The sequence below is a fragment of the Myotis daubentonii genome, chromosome 21 (assembly GCF_963259705.1).
Source record: "Myotis daubentonii chromosome 21, mMyoDau2.1, whole genome shotgun sequence".
Classification (NCBI taxonomy): domain Eukaryota; kingdom Metazoa; phylum Chordata; class Mammalia; order Chiroptera; family Vespertilionidae; genus Myotis; species Myotis daubentonii.
In genome coordinates, this window is record NC_081860.1 from 17,223,119 (window position 1) to 17,235,900 (window position 12,782).

General features: G+C 63.0%; 1 protein-coding gene across 6 annotated transcripts in view; it reads right to left on the minus strand.

Moving 5' to 3' along the window:
- The window catches only part of APBA2 (amyloid beta precursor protein binding family A member 2), a 38,430-nt gene that overhangs the window by 12,621 nt on the left and 13,027 nt on the right, over window positions 1-12,782 (minus strand). For all 6 annotated transcript variants that reach the window (XM_059678345.1, XM_059678343.1, XM_059678342.1 and 3 more), the window contains exons 2-4: window positions 8,822-8,875; window positions 6,314-7,285; window positions 693-770 (exon numbers count right to left, since the gene is read on the minus strand). In XM_059678345.1, the coding sequence (XP_059534328.1) occupies window positions 693-770; window positions 6,314-7,246 (1,011 nt within the window). In that variant the 5' untranslated portion in view covers window positions 7,247-7,285; window positions 8,822-8,875. The remainder of the gene's footprint in view (window positions 1-692; window positions 771-6,313; window positions 7,286-8,821; window positions 8,876-12,782) is intronic.

The window sequence follows — 12,782 nt, forward strand, 5'->3', positions numbered from 1 at the left end:
CCCTGGGTTAGAGTGTCGCCTGCCGCCACAGGGTCTCGGGCTCGACCCATCAGGGGCGCGTGCCGGGCTGCGGTTCGGTCCCCGGGCCCGTCGGGGTGAGTGCGGGAGGCGACCCATCGATGGTCTCTCACATCGATGTGTGTGTCTCGCCCCTCCCACTCCCTAAAAATTAATATTCCGCAGGTGAGGGTTCACAGCCAGAGAGATAAGGGGTGCACAGCGCCCGCCTGCCATCGTCACCTCCACGTCAGCCTCTCGCCCAAGCCCCGTCCCTCAGAAAAGGGAGGGGCTTGCTCTGGGCCTCGTGGGCCTACCCCCTCCTCCCCCGGCCCTGCACAGGGGACTGCTGCTCGCCTTGTGCATTGGCTGTTGTCAGAGCCGGGTCCGCACCAGGGTCACTTCTCCCCCCGGGGCCATCGGGCGATGCCTGGGGAGGGCAGAGACGGGGACACTTCCCAACACCGGACGGCACAGGACAGCCCGACAGAGAACGTTCTGCCCAGTGTCAGCGTTGCCGCTGTCGAATGGCCCGGGGGTAGAACATGCCAGAGGGGGCGGCCTGAGCGCGGTCAGACCCGGGAGCACACGGTGTGAGCTGAGCGCAGGGCCAGCCGCCTCACCCCTCCTGCGCGGGGACCCGCTCTGCGTGGGACGGGGACCCTGGAGAGGTGCGCGCTGCGGACGGGCCCTACCTCTGGGACGTTGTTGTTATCCACGGGCCCGTTGAGGTCGGAGCGCTGCTGCCTCCGCGGCTCCGCACCATCGCACACCTGGGGATGGGAGAGAAAGGAACCAAAACCGGAGATGCAATTGGTACCGTCGTGCACACAGCAAGCGCATGTAGCACGTGTGCATGTAAAGAGCAGGTGCATGTAGTGCAAACACAAACAGCACATGTATGTAATGTGTGCACATAAACGGCACACACATGCAGTATGTGTACATAGAAACTGTGTAGCGTGTGTACACAAAACTGCACCTGTATACAGCATGTGCACATGCAAACCACGTGCATATGCAGTATGTGCACAAACTCCATGTGTATGTAGCATGTGTGCATATAAATGATACTGCATGTAGCATGTGTTAGAAACTGCACATGCGTGTACTGTGTGCATAATAAACGGCCGTGCATGCAGTATTGTGCATACGTGTGCCCTGGGGGAGCTGCAGGGCCCCTCCTGCAAGGGGTGCCTGGCCCAGGACCATCCTACATGGGTCCCACTGGAGCCGGTTCCCTCCTGAGCTCGGAGGTAACTTCCCAGGGCCCTCGGCCTGCACTTCCCACCTGGCCCGGCGAGGCCTCCCAGAGGGTAGGACAGGGCTTCCCGCACGTGGCTGTCCCCTTTAAGGAAAGCAAATTCAGGACGTGCCCCGGACTCCCTCTGCGGTCCCGCACCCTTGCTAGGTCAGTCCACACAGACCCTGACAGTGCCGTGCCCTCTTGTTTCTAAGAGATCTGCCCCCCAGACGGCTGCCGGAGGGCCTTGCTGTCTCACTGGGAGCCAGACAGGCTCAAACACCTCGAAAACAAACCAACAGCCGCGCCAACAGCACCTGCTGGACAGTGACTGTCGGCACCCCCTCCAGAGTCATCGGGTAACGATGCACATGGTAACCTTCAAGGTGATGGTAGCAAGAGGTGGGGCTTGGACAGGTGGTGGGGACTCGGGAGGCGAGGGGGTGGGCCCTGAGGGATTAGGGCCCCAGGAAGTGGCCGTGGAGAGCGCCGCGGAGCCTCCCACACAAGGACACAGCCGGGGCGGCCATCGTGCACCAGGTCCTCACGGAAACGGGGCCTGCCTGCACCGGGACCTGGGACGTCCAGCCTCCAGAAGTGAACTGAACGCTGTGGCTTGTCAGCAGCCTGAACGGACTAAGAGCCCACTCTCCTGGGAGTGTCCCCGGTGGAGGGAGCGTGAGGGATGGAGAGCGAGAATCTCCCAGGACACGGATACCCCGGGGAAGGGCGACCCCGGGCCTGCCGCCGCCTGGCGCTGGTGCCCGTGGCAAACGGGAGAGGCGTCCCCTCTAGGGCAGTACAAGGTCGCTGGGCCACGTATGACTCCCCCCAAACGTCCACAGCCTCCCGCCCGCCCTCCCTCCGAGTCCGCATTTTCTCCAACTGCCTCCGACCGCTTGTCGCCATGACAACCACAGCTGCGACCGAAGAAGCAGGGTTGCTTGCAAAGAGGCAGCCGGGGGCCTGTGCTGCTTCTCAGGAGATCCCATCTGCTCTCCAGCTCCCACCTCCGGGGAGGGGGCCTGGCAGCCTGGAGCAGCGACCAGAGTGGACACGGTGGGCCCAGGCTGCTGGCGTCTTGGATGAAGATGCCCTTTAAACCCTGCTGCTTCCCCACACACAGCAGCCGGCCCCTCTACCAACGGTGCTGCGGCTCCGTGGCTGACACCATCCCCTGCACCAGGAGGTCAGGGTTGGCTTCCCCGTCAGGGCACAGGCCTGGGGTGCGGGCTCGATCCCCAGTGTGGGGTGTGCAGGAGGCAGCCGGTCCATGCTTCTCTCTCATCATGGATGTTTCTCTCTCTCTCCCTCTCCCTTCTCTCTGGAATCAATAAAACACACACACACGTATTTTTAAAAAATATAAAAATAAGAGGCCGGCCAGGGGTCCTCTGGTCCTTGCAGCCCACAGGGAAGGCAGGGCCACACCCCGCCTGACTTCAGCACCTTCAGCTGGAGCCCGCATCGGCCACCCCCCAGCGCAGATGGCGCGTGAAACACAGGAAGTGCCATGTGCTAATGTGGCGGGACCCCCCCCCCAGGGCCCCCCATGGAGCTCTGAAAACAGAACGAGATCATGTGGCCGGGACCGGCCCCCCCTCCCCCCGCCAGGACCAGGGCCAGCTGCTCAGGGCAGACGCGTGCCTGTCACAGCATCTACTCCCCCGAAGACGCCGCTCTAATCCACAACGGGCTCCAGTGGTGAGAGGGAGCCAGTCTTTAGTGTCGATGCTGATTCCGTCGCTTGATTTTACCGACAACAAGCACGGTCGCCCCCAGCGCACGGTCGCCCCCAGCGCACAGTCGCCCCCAGCGCACGGTCGCCCCCAGCGCTGTGCATAAAACACAGGGACCAGCACACGCCCCCTGGCGCTCACACCGTCACAGTACGGGCCTCCGCCTCCCAGCTCCTCCTGAGGGACAGGCGTGTCAGTGCACACGCGCAGCTCGGCCCATCGGCCCTCACCCGTGACTCCGTGTCAGAGACCGCCCCACCCCCGGGTAGAGGCGTGACCGTGAGGTGACAGCCTTCTCCAGAAACCCTTCCACGTTCCCGGCTTCCGAAGGCGTCCGTCACTGCTGCTCATCTTCTCCCACAAAGACGCCCTCCTTTCTCCCACTCTGGGAGTGGGGGGCGGTCAGCTGGGACCCTCTGGGTGGCGATGCTCCAGGGGACCCAGCCGAGGGCGGCTCAGGACCCCGGACAGCTCCCGCCAGCAGTGCTCCCTGACCCCGAGGCGGCTCAGAAAACAGAGGGTGAGGAGATGCGCCCAGAGCCTCGGTGCAGAGCCCATGGGGCGGGGGGCGGGCATCTGTCATCGTGCTGGCGAGAAAGAAAGAAGAGAAACGACAACATTGTTCTTTTCTTTCCTTCCTCTCACCACTCAGGTCACTCGCGAGATACTCATCTGCAGGACGGGAGTCGGACAGAGAATTTGCTCTCCTAACAGTGACCCCTCGGGGTGATGGATCTCAAGGCCGGCCTGAGGTTTAAAAGCATTGCGGCCAGACCCACTGGGGAAGCGAGCCAGCGGGTCTGTCTTTTGTCTTTTTTCTAATATATTTTTACTGATGGCAGAGAGGAAGGGCAAGGGAAAGAGAGAAACATCGATGATGAGAGGGAATCGTGGATCGGCTGCCTCCTGCACGCCCCACGCTGGGGATGGAGCCCACAACCCGGGCCTGTGCCCTGACCGGGACTGAACCGTGACCTCCTGGTTCATAGGCTGATGCTCAACCACTGAGCCACACCAGCCGAGCCACCAGGTCTGTCTTGATATCTCTGGGGGGCCCTCCCCGCACCCCGTCCCCCACATCCAGGTACGACATGGAACAGCCCACACTAAGAACCACACACCGTGGATCTGAAACCCACGTGGCCACGCCTCCGCGAAGCCCCAGGGCAGGTCGGGCCTGGCGCCGTTCTCGGTGCCCTGTCTGCTGAAACGCCCGCCACCGCCGGCCCCGGGACCGCCTGGCCCGTCCTGTGCCGTCCGCCCTCTTCTCAGAGCCCCGGGCGGGCGGCGGCACCGGGTGCTCAGCAGCACCTCAGAGCAGGCCCCGTCTTCCACTCCCGCCTCCGGGCTCCGGCCCTTGGGCAGCTCCTGCGAAGGCCGAGTGCACATGGCGGCCCGAGCCCACCTGCCGTGTCCCGTGTCGCTCCTGGTGCCACCGTCCAGGACGGGAAGACGCGCACGACAAAGGTTTCCACTCCCACAGTCCCCACCCAGCGTGGGGGCGGGGCCGTGGTCCTGCCAGCCTCGCACCTGCTGTGGGGCCAGCTCGGACACTCGGACACACACACACACACACGGACACTCGGACACACACACACACACACACACACACACACACACACGGACACTCGGACACACACACACACACACACACACACGTGTGCCAAGGCAGTCCCTGCCCATCAGGCCTGAAGGCCGACGCGGGAGCCCAGGGGCTGCTAGGGCTTCCTGACTTGAGCGTGACCAGAGCCCTGGGCACTGCCGACGGGACGACCCTTGTTCAGACGCTGGAAGGGAGCTGGCGATCGCTCGGAGGCCAGGCCGTGCGTAGCCAGGCCGCGGGCTTCCCCGGCCAGCGAAGCGCAGCACAGCAGACCGGAGGCCCTGCGTCTGTGGTGTTCCAGCCTCCGATACGGAAAGGGGCACGACCCCTTCTCCACCTGTGGGTGCGGCCGCCGGATTGCTGCATCCCCGATTCCACAGCTTTGCTGCAAACGCTGCCCCCCCCCCCGCTCCCCGCATCGCCCTGCTAATTCAGAGGCCAGAAGCCCCGTGTGAGCACTGTAACGACAGCGCCCCCCGCCCCCCGAGGCAGAAGGGCAGGCTCGGGCCAGCGTCCCCCATGTCCCCCTCACCCTGCACACCCGGCCTGAGCCCTGCACACACGTCCGAGAACTAGCCCGACGTGGGGAAAGGCGTGAGACCAAGGTGCACGAGGCAACAGGACAGCAGCGCTGACAGGAGAATCCCACCTCCAGGGCGTTTCTGTGGGCGCCCGCTCGTCCACACGCTCCTTCCGTGGGAGGCGGCGGCCGCTCTCTCTCGGGGAGCGTCTCCCTGGCTCAGTCCGAGTTATGGGTCCTAAACAATAAACACGCTCGGACCCAATGGAACGCCTAAGGCTTCCAACCCCAGACGTCGACAAGGCCCCAGGGAGGACGTCCCCTGCGGAGGGTCCCTGACCCAGGACAGATGCCACGGGGACGGAGGAGGGAGGCCTCCAGGAGCATCGGTCCCGTCCCTGCAAAGCCGGGCACACAGCAGGCCACCCAGACACGACGACAGGCGGCGCCCCGGCCACCCTGCGGAGCTACGCTGTCTGGTGCTGACAAACCCGCTCTTGTTGGTCAGCAACCCCCTACAAGCGGCACCGGTGACCAGCCCGGCCCCCCACGCTCACACCTGGAGCTGCGAGGCCACGCCGGGGGGCCTCGTCCCCACTCACCACCTGGCTGGCGGAGAGCAAAGGCAGAGGCCCTCGAGGAGCCTGTCCTGGCATTTCCTAACGCCCCTGAGGGGTGAGTGTGAGTGACGGGTGCACGTGAGTGACGGGTGCACGTGAGTGACGGGTGGACGTGAGTGACGGGTGCACGTGAGTGACGGGTGCACGTGAGTGACGGGTGCACGTGAGTGACGGGTGCACGTGAGTGACGGGTGCACGTGAGTGACGGGTGCACGTGAGTGACGGGTGCACGTGAGTGACGGGTGCACGTGAGTGACGGGTGGACGTGAGTGACGGGTGCACGTGAGTGACGGGTGCACGTGAGTGACGGGTGCACGTGAGTGACGGGTGCACGTGAGTGACGGGTGCACGTGAGTGACGGGTGCACGTGAGTGACGGGTGCACGTGAGTGACGGGTGCACGTGAGTGACGGGTGCACGTGAGTGACGGGTGCACGTGAGTGACGGGTGCACGTGAGTGACGGGTGCACGTGAGTGACAGGTGCACGTGAGTGACAGGTGCACGTGAGTGACGGGGCAGAACGAAGCCCGTGCTCTGAATGGACCCTGGGCCTTGGGGTCCCACGCTCCCGTCCCTGGAAGCCGGTCCTACCTGCTCTTGGGGCCACGCGGGCCTCTCCTCGGGGGTCCTGCCCTTGGTCTTGAGGCCTCTCGGGGGGTCTCCGGGGAGCCTGGCCTGGGGAGGGAGGCTGAGCGACGTCGGCCTGCCCTCCTGTCTGCTGGGGCCGCGGCCGGCCTCGCCGGGCAGGCTGGCCTCCGTGGGGCCCCCCGGCCCCAGCTCGGGCCCCCGCACCGGCGCGTGCTCGGGGCTGGCCTCCCCGGCACTGGCGATGCTGGTCATACTCAAGCTCATCTTGATCTCGGCCACGATCTGGTCGATGTCCTCCTCCTGGTCCTCCAGGTCCCCGCCCCGGCGCCGGGGGTGGTAGGGAGAGGCGCCGCCCGCGTTCCCGTTGGCCTCCGGGGGGTAGTAGTCCCGGTAGCTCTCCTCTTCGCCGGGGCCGTCGTGAAGGCCCTCCTCCTGGTCTGGGGCCGCCAGCACGGACGCCTCGTCCTCCGGGCCGGGGAGGTGGCCGTCGGGGTAGCCGGGGCCGCCCTCACGCCCGTGGCCCGCCGAGTCCGTCCAGTCCTCCACGGCCTCCTGGCACTCGTCCGTCTCCAGCAGGCAGCCCTCGCCGTGGCAGTCCGCGCCCTCCAGGTAGCCGTCGTCCTCGGGGCAGTAGCGGATGTAGTAGGTGACGCCCTCCTCCTCGGGGAGGCCCTCGTCGTAGTCCTCCTCCTCCGAGGTGTTGTTCACGTAGTCGGAGCTGGAGTCCCCGTCGGGGCTGCGGGCGGGGCTGCGGGCGGGGCAGCCCCGCTCGGGGGCCGGGGGGCTCTCGGGCCGCACCAGGCCCGGGGCCACGTAGCCCTCCAGGGGCAGCTGGGCGTCCTGGCCCTCGGGGTCCTGGCCGGGGGGCGCGGGGCCCCGCCGGGCTCTGTGGTCCAGCATGCTGCTCGCTGTGCTCTGGTGCGCGCGGTGGGCCATGGCCGGTGCTCACGCCGCCATCCTCGGTGGGAGCCGCCGCTGCGGGAGGGTCGGAGAGAGCCGTCAGCACCCCACGCACAACGGGGGCCCTCCGGGCGCTTCCCGCAGCCCTGTTGCCGCACATCTGTTCAAAGAGGGTGCCCTCCCACCCCAGCGGCACGTCTGTCAGAAGCCAGGCACAGCCGTGCCAGAGAGAGAGCGTGAGGCACGGGGCCAGAGAGGAGGACAGGCGCGGCTCCAACCATCCTCAGACGCCTGCACCCTGAAAACACAGGGGACCCCGGCCAAGGTCAAAGGATCTGGTTGTTTGCTCTCAGACACAGAGAGAAGCCCTGGCTGGTTTGTCTCTGGATAGAGCATCGGCCTACAGACTGAAGGGTCCTGGGTTCGATTCCCGGTCAGGGCACATGCCTGGGCTGCGGGCTCCATCCCCAGTAGGGGGCGTGCAGGAGGCAGCCAATCCACAATTCTCTCTCATCATTGATGTTTCCTCTCTCTGCCTCTCCTTTCCTCTCTAAAATCAATAAGAACATATTTAAAAATACACAAAAAAGAAGCAACAGATACTTAAAGCACACACATACACACAAACCCGAGGCTTCAGGCCGGGAAGCCGCCCCCCCTCAGGGCAGGGCGGGGCCTCAGGCTGCCTCCCGCCAGCACCATTTCCCCCGAAAATGGGTCAAGTGACGGAGGGACACTGAGTGACGTGTCACCCAAGGCAGGAGGTGCGTCTGCCGCAGCCCAGACCGTCGGGAGAACACGGAGGGGACCCCGCAGCACGGCTCTGGAGGACCGAGGGCTGTGGGAGATGGTGCTTGTCACCGGCCCAAGCACAAGCTGTGGTTCAAGAACCCTTCTGGCTTCAGGCAGCATCGCCCGGTGCATCCGGGAGCACGTGTGTAAGCGTCACTTTGGAAACGCAGAGTTACTTCTGTGCTCGGGGTGCGGAACAGACAGGGCGCCCGGCCTGGTCCGCATGCGGATCACCGTTGGCTTGGGACCCGACGGGGCTCCGCAGAGCTCCCTTTGAGGATTCCAGCCGAGACTCTCGTGTCGTTAACGAGAACGAGATCCAGTTAATTAGACCTGAGTGTCATTAATAAAAAGTTACATCCGGAGAGGACGAGCTTCCCTCAACTTAATCACACGGACGACGTTGGGCTTGACCTAGTCGCAGCTCCTAGGGCTGGTTTCTTAACACAATTTTCCACTTTTAGAAAAAAGTGTCAGGGAATTTTTTCTCTCTCCCGACGTGCAACTTAAAAGAGAGGGGAAAAAGGTTGGGTGTCAGAGCAGGAATTTCTCGAGTCTTTGAAAGCGCACACGGCAAGTCTAGAAGCAAATCGCAAGGGCCGGCCGTGCTTTCCTGTCTTCCTCCAAGGCAGGAGGCTGCGTGGGGAGCCACTGAGTGCGTTGCGCACCCACCCGGAATGTGGCTCGTTGTCACCACCACCCCAGCCAGGAGCCCCCACGTCCTCCCCCCTGAAGGGGCCCCCCTCCAGCAACACCATCCCACGTCACAGACGTCGTCAGCAGAACAAGACTCACTCCACGCGGGCCCCCCTCTCCTACCGAAAACGAGTGGTCTGGCAAGGCCGGGGAGACCCTCCAGGCGATGAGATCTTTCTGGAATAAAACAGAATAAAAAGAGGGAATTACTTTCACTTCGGCAACGATACACGTACAGAACTGTGAGTGAGCGAGAGACGTAAAAGTGCACGGATGATCGTTCTAAGGAGAGGGTCAGAAATGACCAGAAACAAAGTAAAAAAAACCACGTCACTTCAGCCCTTGGAACACAAATAAAGGGTCGGCTCACGTTCAAGCAGGAAGGAGAGACTGCGTGCATTTCAATGAGGCTCCTCACGCCCTCATGAATATGCATTTCCCCACAACAAAGCTGGACCCCACGGATTCACAGGGGACACGCTCAGACCAGGAGGGTGTGCCCGTGGGGGCTGGGGCTGGGGCTGGGGTGGAGGAGAGGAGAGGAGAGGGAGAGGCAGGCCCTGCTCCTCTCCCTGCCCAGGTTCACAGCCCACCCTGCCTCTGGGATGGGCAGTTTCCTACAGCAAAGAGAAAGGCGCGTGGGCCTCACGCTGCTCTCAAATGCAAATGCAAACTGCAGGGAAAGGCCCTCGGGTGAAGGGCTTGGAGGCCGGGCCCTGGGTTGGAGCGGGACTCCTTGGGGGCTGGGGAAGCAGATGAGCAGAAAGCCAGGAGTCGTGCAAGAAGATGGGGACTTATTAGTCTTTTTAAAAAAATATGTTTCCTGATTTTTAAAGAAAGAGGAAGAGAGAAAGAGAAACATCCATGTGAGAGAGAATCATGGACCAGCTGCCTCCTGCACACCCCCTACTGGGGATCGAGCCCACAACCCGGGCATGGGCCCCGACGGGGGTTCCAACCGTGAGCTCCTGGTTCCTAGGCTGCCACTCAACCCCGAGCAGCGCCAGCCCGAGCGCCGTGGGCCAACGAGATGACCATGTGCCCAGGAGCCCCACGGCTCCCGCTTCCTCCAGGAACTCGGAGCGGTCTGCGGGCTGGGCCGGGCTTCCCTGCCCTGGTGAGGCCTGCCCGCTGCCACCCGGGTTGCCCACACCTGGAGGGAGGAGCCAGTGTTCCTCTGCCGGCCCTCAGCCCGTAGGTCTCATTCATAGCAGCCTGAGCACCCCCCATGCTCCAGATCCCCCAAGCTCAGAATCCTCAGCCGGTTTGGGAAGGACAAGGGCGTCGGAGCATTGCTTACATAACACGCTGCCCCACCCGCAGAGCCAGGCCGGCACCGGAACTCGACTGAGAATTGGGTCTTCAGTGTTTATTCATAGGCCTCAGCAAGCACCCTGGTGGCCAGGGGAGGCACCGGCTCTGGGCTCCCGCCCATTCTTCCCATGCCCGTCTGCTCTAGTCTCCCCGGCAGCAGGCTAACTGCAGGCAAGGTCACCACCCCGGCCCAGCACCACTTGCCGTTTTCTCCAAAGAAAATGATGCATTTCCCTTGCTCAGCTGCAGTGCCTCCCCCACCCTCTTGGGACCCCTCGGGTGCGGTGGCTAAAGCAGAGGCGTCATTCTGACGACCTGCCCCTCTGCATGGACAGCCCACCTTGAAGACGTGCCGTGGACGCAGAGATCTGGACAGGCCCTTGGGGTTGGCTGTTGCCTCCCCAACTGGCTCTGAGTCCAGCGCCCAGCCAGGCATAGCCGGGAGGTCTGCTCCGTTCCTGCAGACGGAATGGACACGAGGAAGCAAACAGGGCTGGGATGCTTGGCTTTTCTCAGCCACGAGGGCCTGGCCATACCTCCTTCCGCCCAGCACAGCCGTCTTCTTTCTGCCCGTCTGGGGGAAGCGGCTGCCGTGTTGTGAGGACAATCAGAACCACGGAGAGCCCGCCCCAGCACGAACCAGATGGTGTGCGGACACTCAGCACCACGGAGAGCTCCCCGTGGGGACCAGATCGCGCACCTCAGTCAGCACCATGGAGAGCTTCCCCCCACCCCAACGCCCCCATGTGGTGGGGACCCCTTGATGGGCACTATGAAGAGGCCCTCACGGACCAGGAGTGCGGGTCCTCTCTCAGCACCCTGGAGAGCCCCCCCTCGTGGACCAGGTGTGCGGGTGCTGTCAGCACCACGGAGAGCTCCCCCATCATGGACCAGGTGAGCGGTGCTGTCAGCACCACAGAGAGCCCCCCCCTCGTGGACCAGGTGAGCGGTGCTGTCAGCACCATGGAGAGCCCCCCCATGTGAACCAGATCGTGCCCCTCAGTCAGCACCATGGAGAGCTCGCCCCCACCCCAACCGACCAGAGGTGGTGGGGACTCCTTGATGGGCACTATGAAGAGGCTCTCATAGACCAGGTGTGTGGGTGCTCTCTCAGCACCCTGGAGAGCTCCCCCTCGTGGACCAGGTGTGTGGGTGCTATCAGCACCACGGAGAGTTCCCCTGGGCCACACCTGAGGCCTCCTGCCCACAGCCCTGTGAGTTCCATTTCCAAGTGGCTCCCCCAGCCCCAGTCAAGCCTTCAGATGACGGTCTCCCTGGCGCACATCTCAACTCTGAGCCAGAATCAACCCGCGGAGCTGCTCCCAGACTCCCCACTCACCGGTTCGATGCCCAAGTCACAGATGTTGGCTGTTTCGCACCAAGTTTTGGCCGTAATTGTTTGCATAGAAAGAGAGAACCCGTATGGTAATAGTCTCTATCTTACGCAGGTTGTGGCTACATATTCTTCTTTGTTTCGCAGTCCCAAGTGGCGGATCCTAAAAGGCGGGGAGCACACAACAGGCATGCATGTCACCCTTGTGGGTGATCAGGGGCATAAAGGACTTAGGGAAGCCCCGTCTAAGGGGTGGGGAGTCGTAGGGAGTGGTCACTGGGCAAGGAGGGGCAGAGGATTCGCTCTATTAACATCATAAGATGGGAAGACGCTTTAGGCTAAGACAGCGAGCGCCTGGGTTGGAGGGAAAGGCCAGCAGTCCCCGGGCGGGCCTTGCAGGTGCAGGTGGGGGCTGTGTGTCTGCCTGTCTCTCTCCTTCAGGTTCCAGAAAAAGCAGAAGTGCACTCCTTTCCTTAGAAGTGGCTGAGCTGGTCCGAGTCAACTGACCCAGTAACAGCAGCCAGAACCAGGGAAGTCTGGCAGACCCGGCTGGTATCAAAGAACCAACACCGAACCGTTCAAGACCACTATATTCAATCCTCTTTAAGGGCCTGAATCCAAAATACCACCACATGGGCGATTGTCCTCCATGTACTCCTTCAGAGAAGGGCAGTGTCCCAGATCCATTTTAATTGCAACAATCCCTTTTCTCGCCAAGAAGCGACAACCGACGCAGCAATGATGCCTAATAGAGTCTAAGCTTGCTTTCCTTTAAAAACAAAAAACAAACACTCGGTTGAGGTGGCAGAGGCGTTTAAGCACCCTTTCCGCGTTCTCCTTTGACCTTGATCTTCTGGGGAAATGGCCGCTGAGAGTCTGGACCGACGCTGTTTGTTCTCATCGGTCACTGCGCTCCGCTGGCCCTTGTGGACGGGAGCAGGAAGATGGCGACAGACGCAGGTGGGGAAGGGAAGCGTGCTCACTGTCGGAGGCGCCTGGGACGGCAAGAGACAGCGCGGGTGATTCCGAAGTCCCCGTGCCCAGCAAGGCTGGGCCGCCACCTTGCAGGGCGGGACGCAGACTGGACAGGCTGTGCTCGGCCACTCAAGCCAGGAGGCCCGGGGGCCTCCCTCTGCCTCCTTCTGTTTTCCCAGCCAGTCAAGGCCCAGCTCAGTTACCCTCCCAAAGTCACGATGCCCCTCAACCCTCTGCCATCGCCACCTCAAGTCCCAGGACCTCCCCCCACCCCCGCCCCGAGGTAGCCAGAGGCAGCGAGATGGGGCTTCTGAGTCCAAGACCCAACTCCAGACCCGCCTCTGCTTACGAGCTGGGACCAGTGTCCCTGCACCGCACGGAGCCTCGGGCACCGCATGGGAACCAGAGGAGATTGCAATGGAGGAGGCTGCAATCACATCATTTGCAGGAAACGTGTGGCCA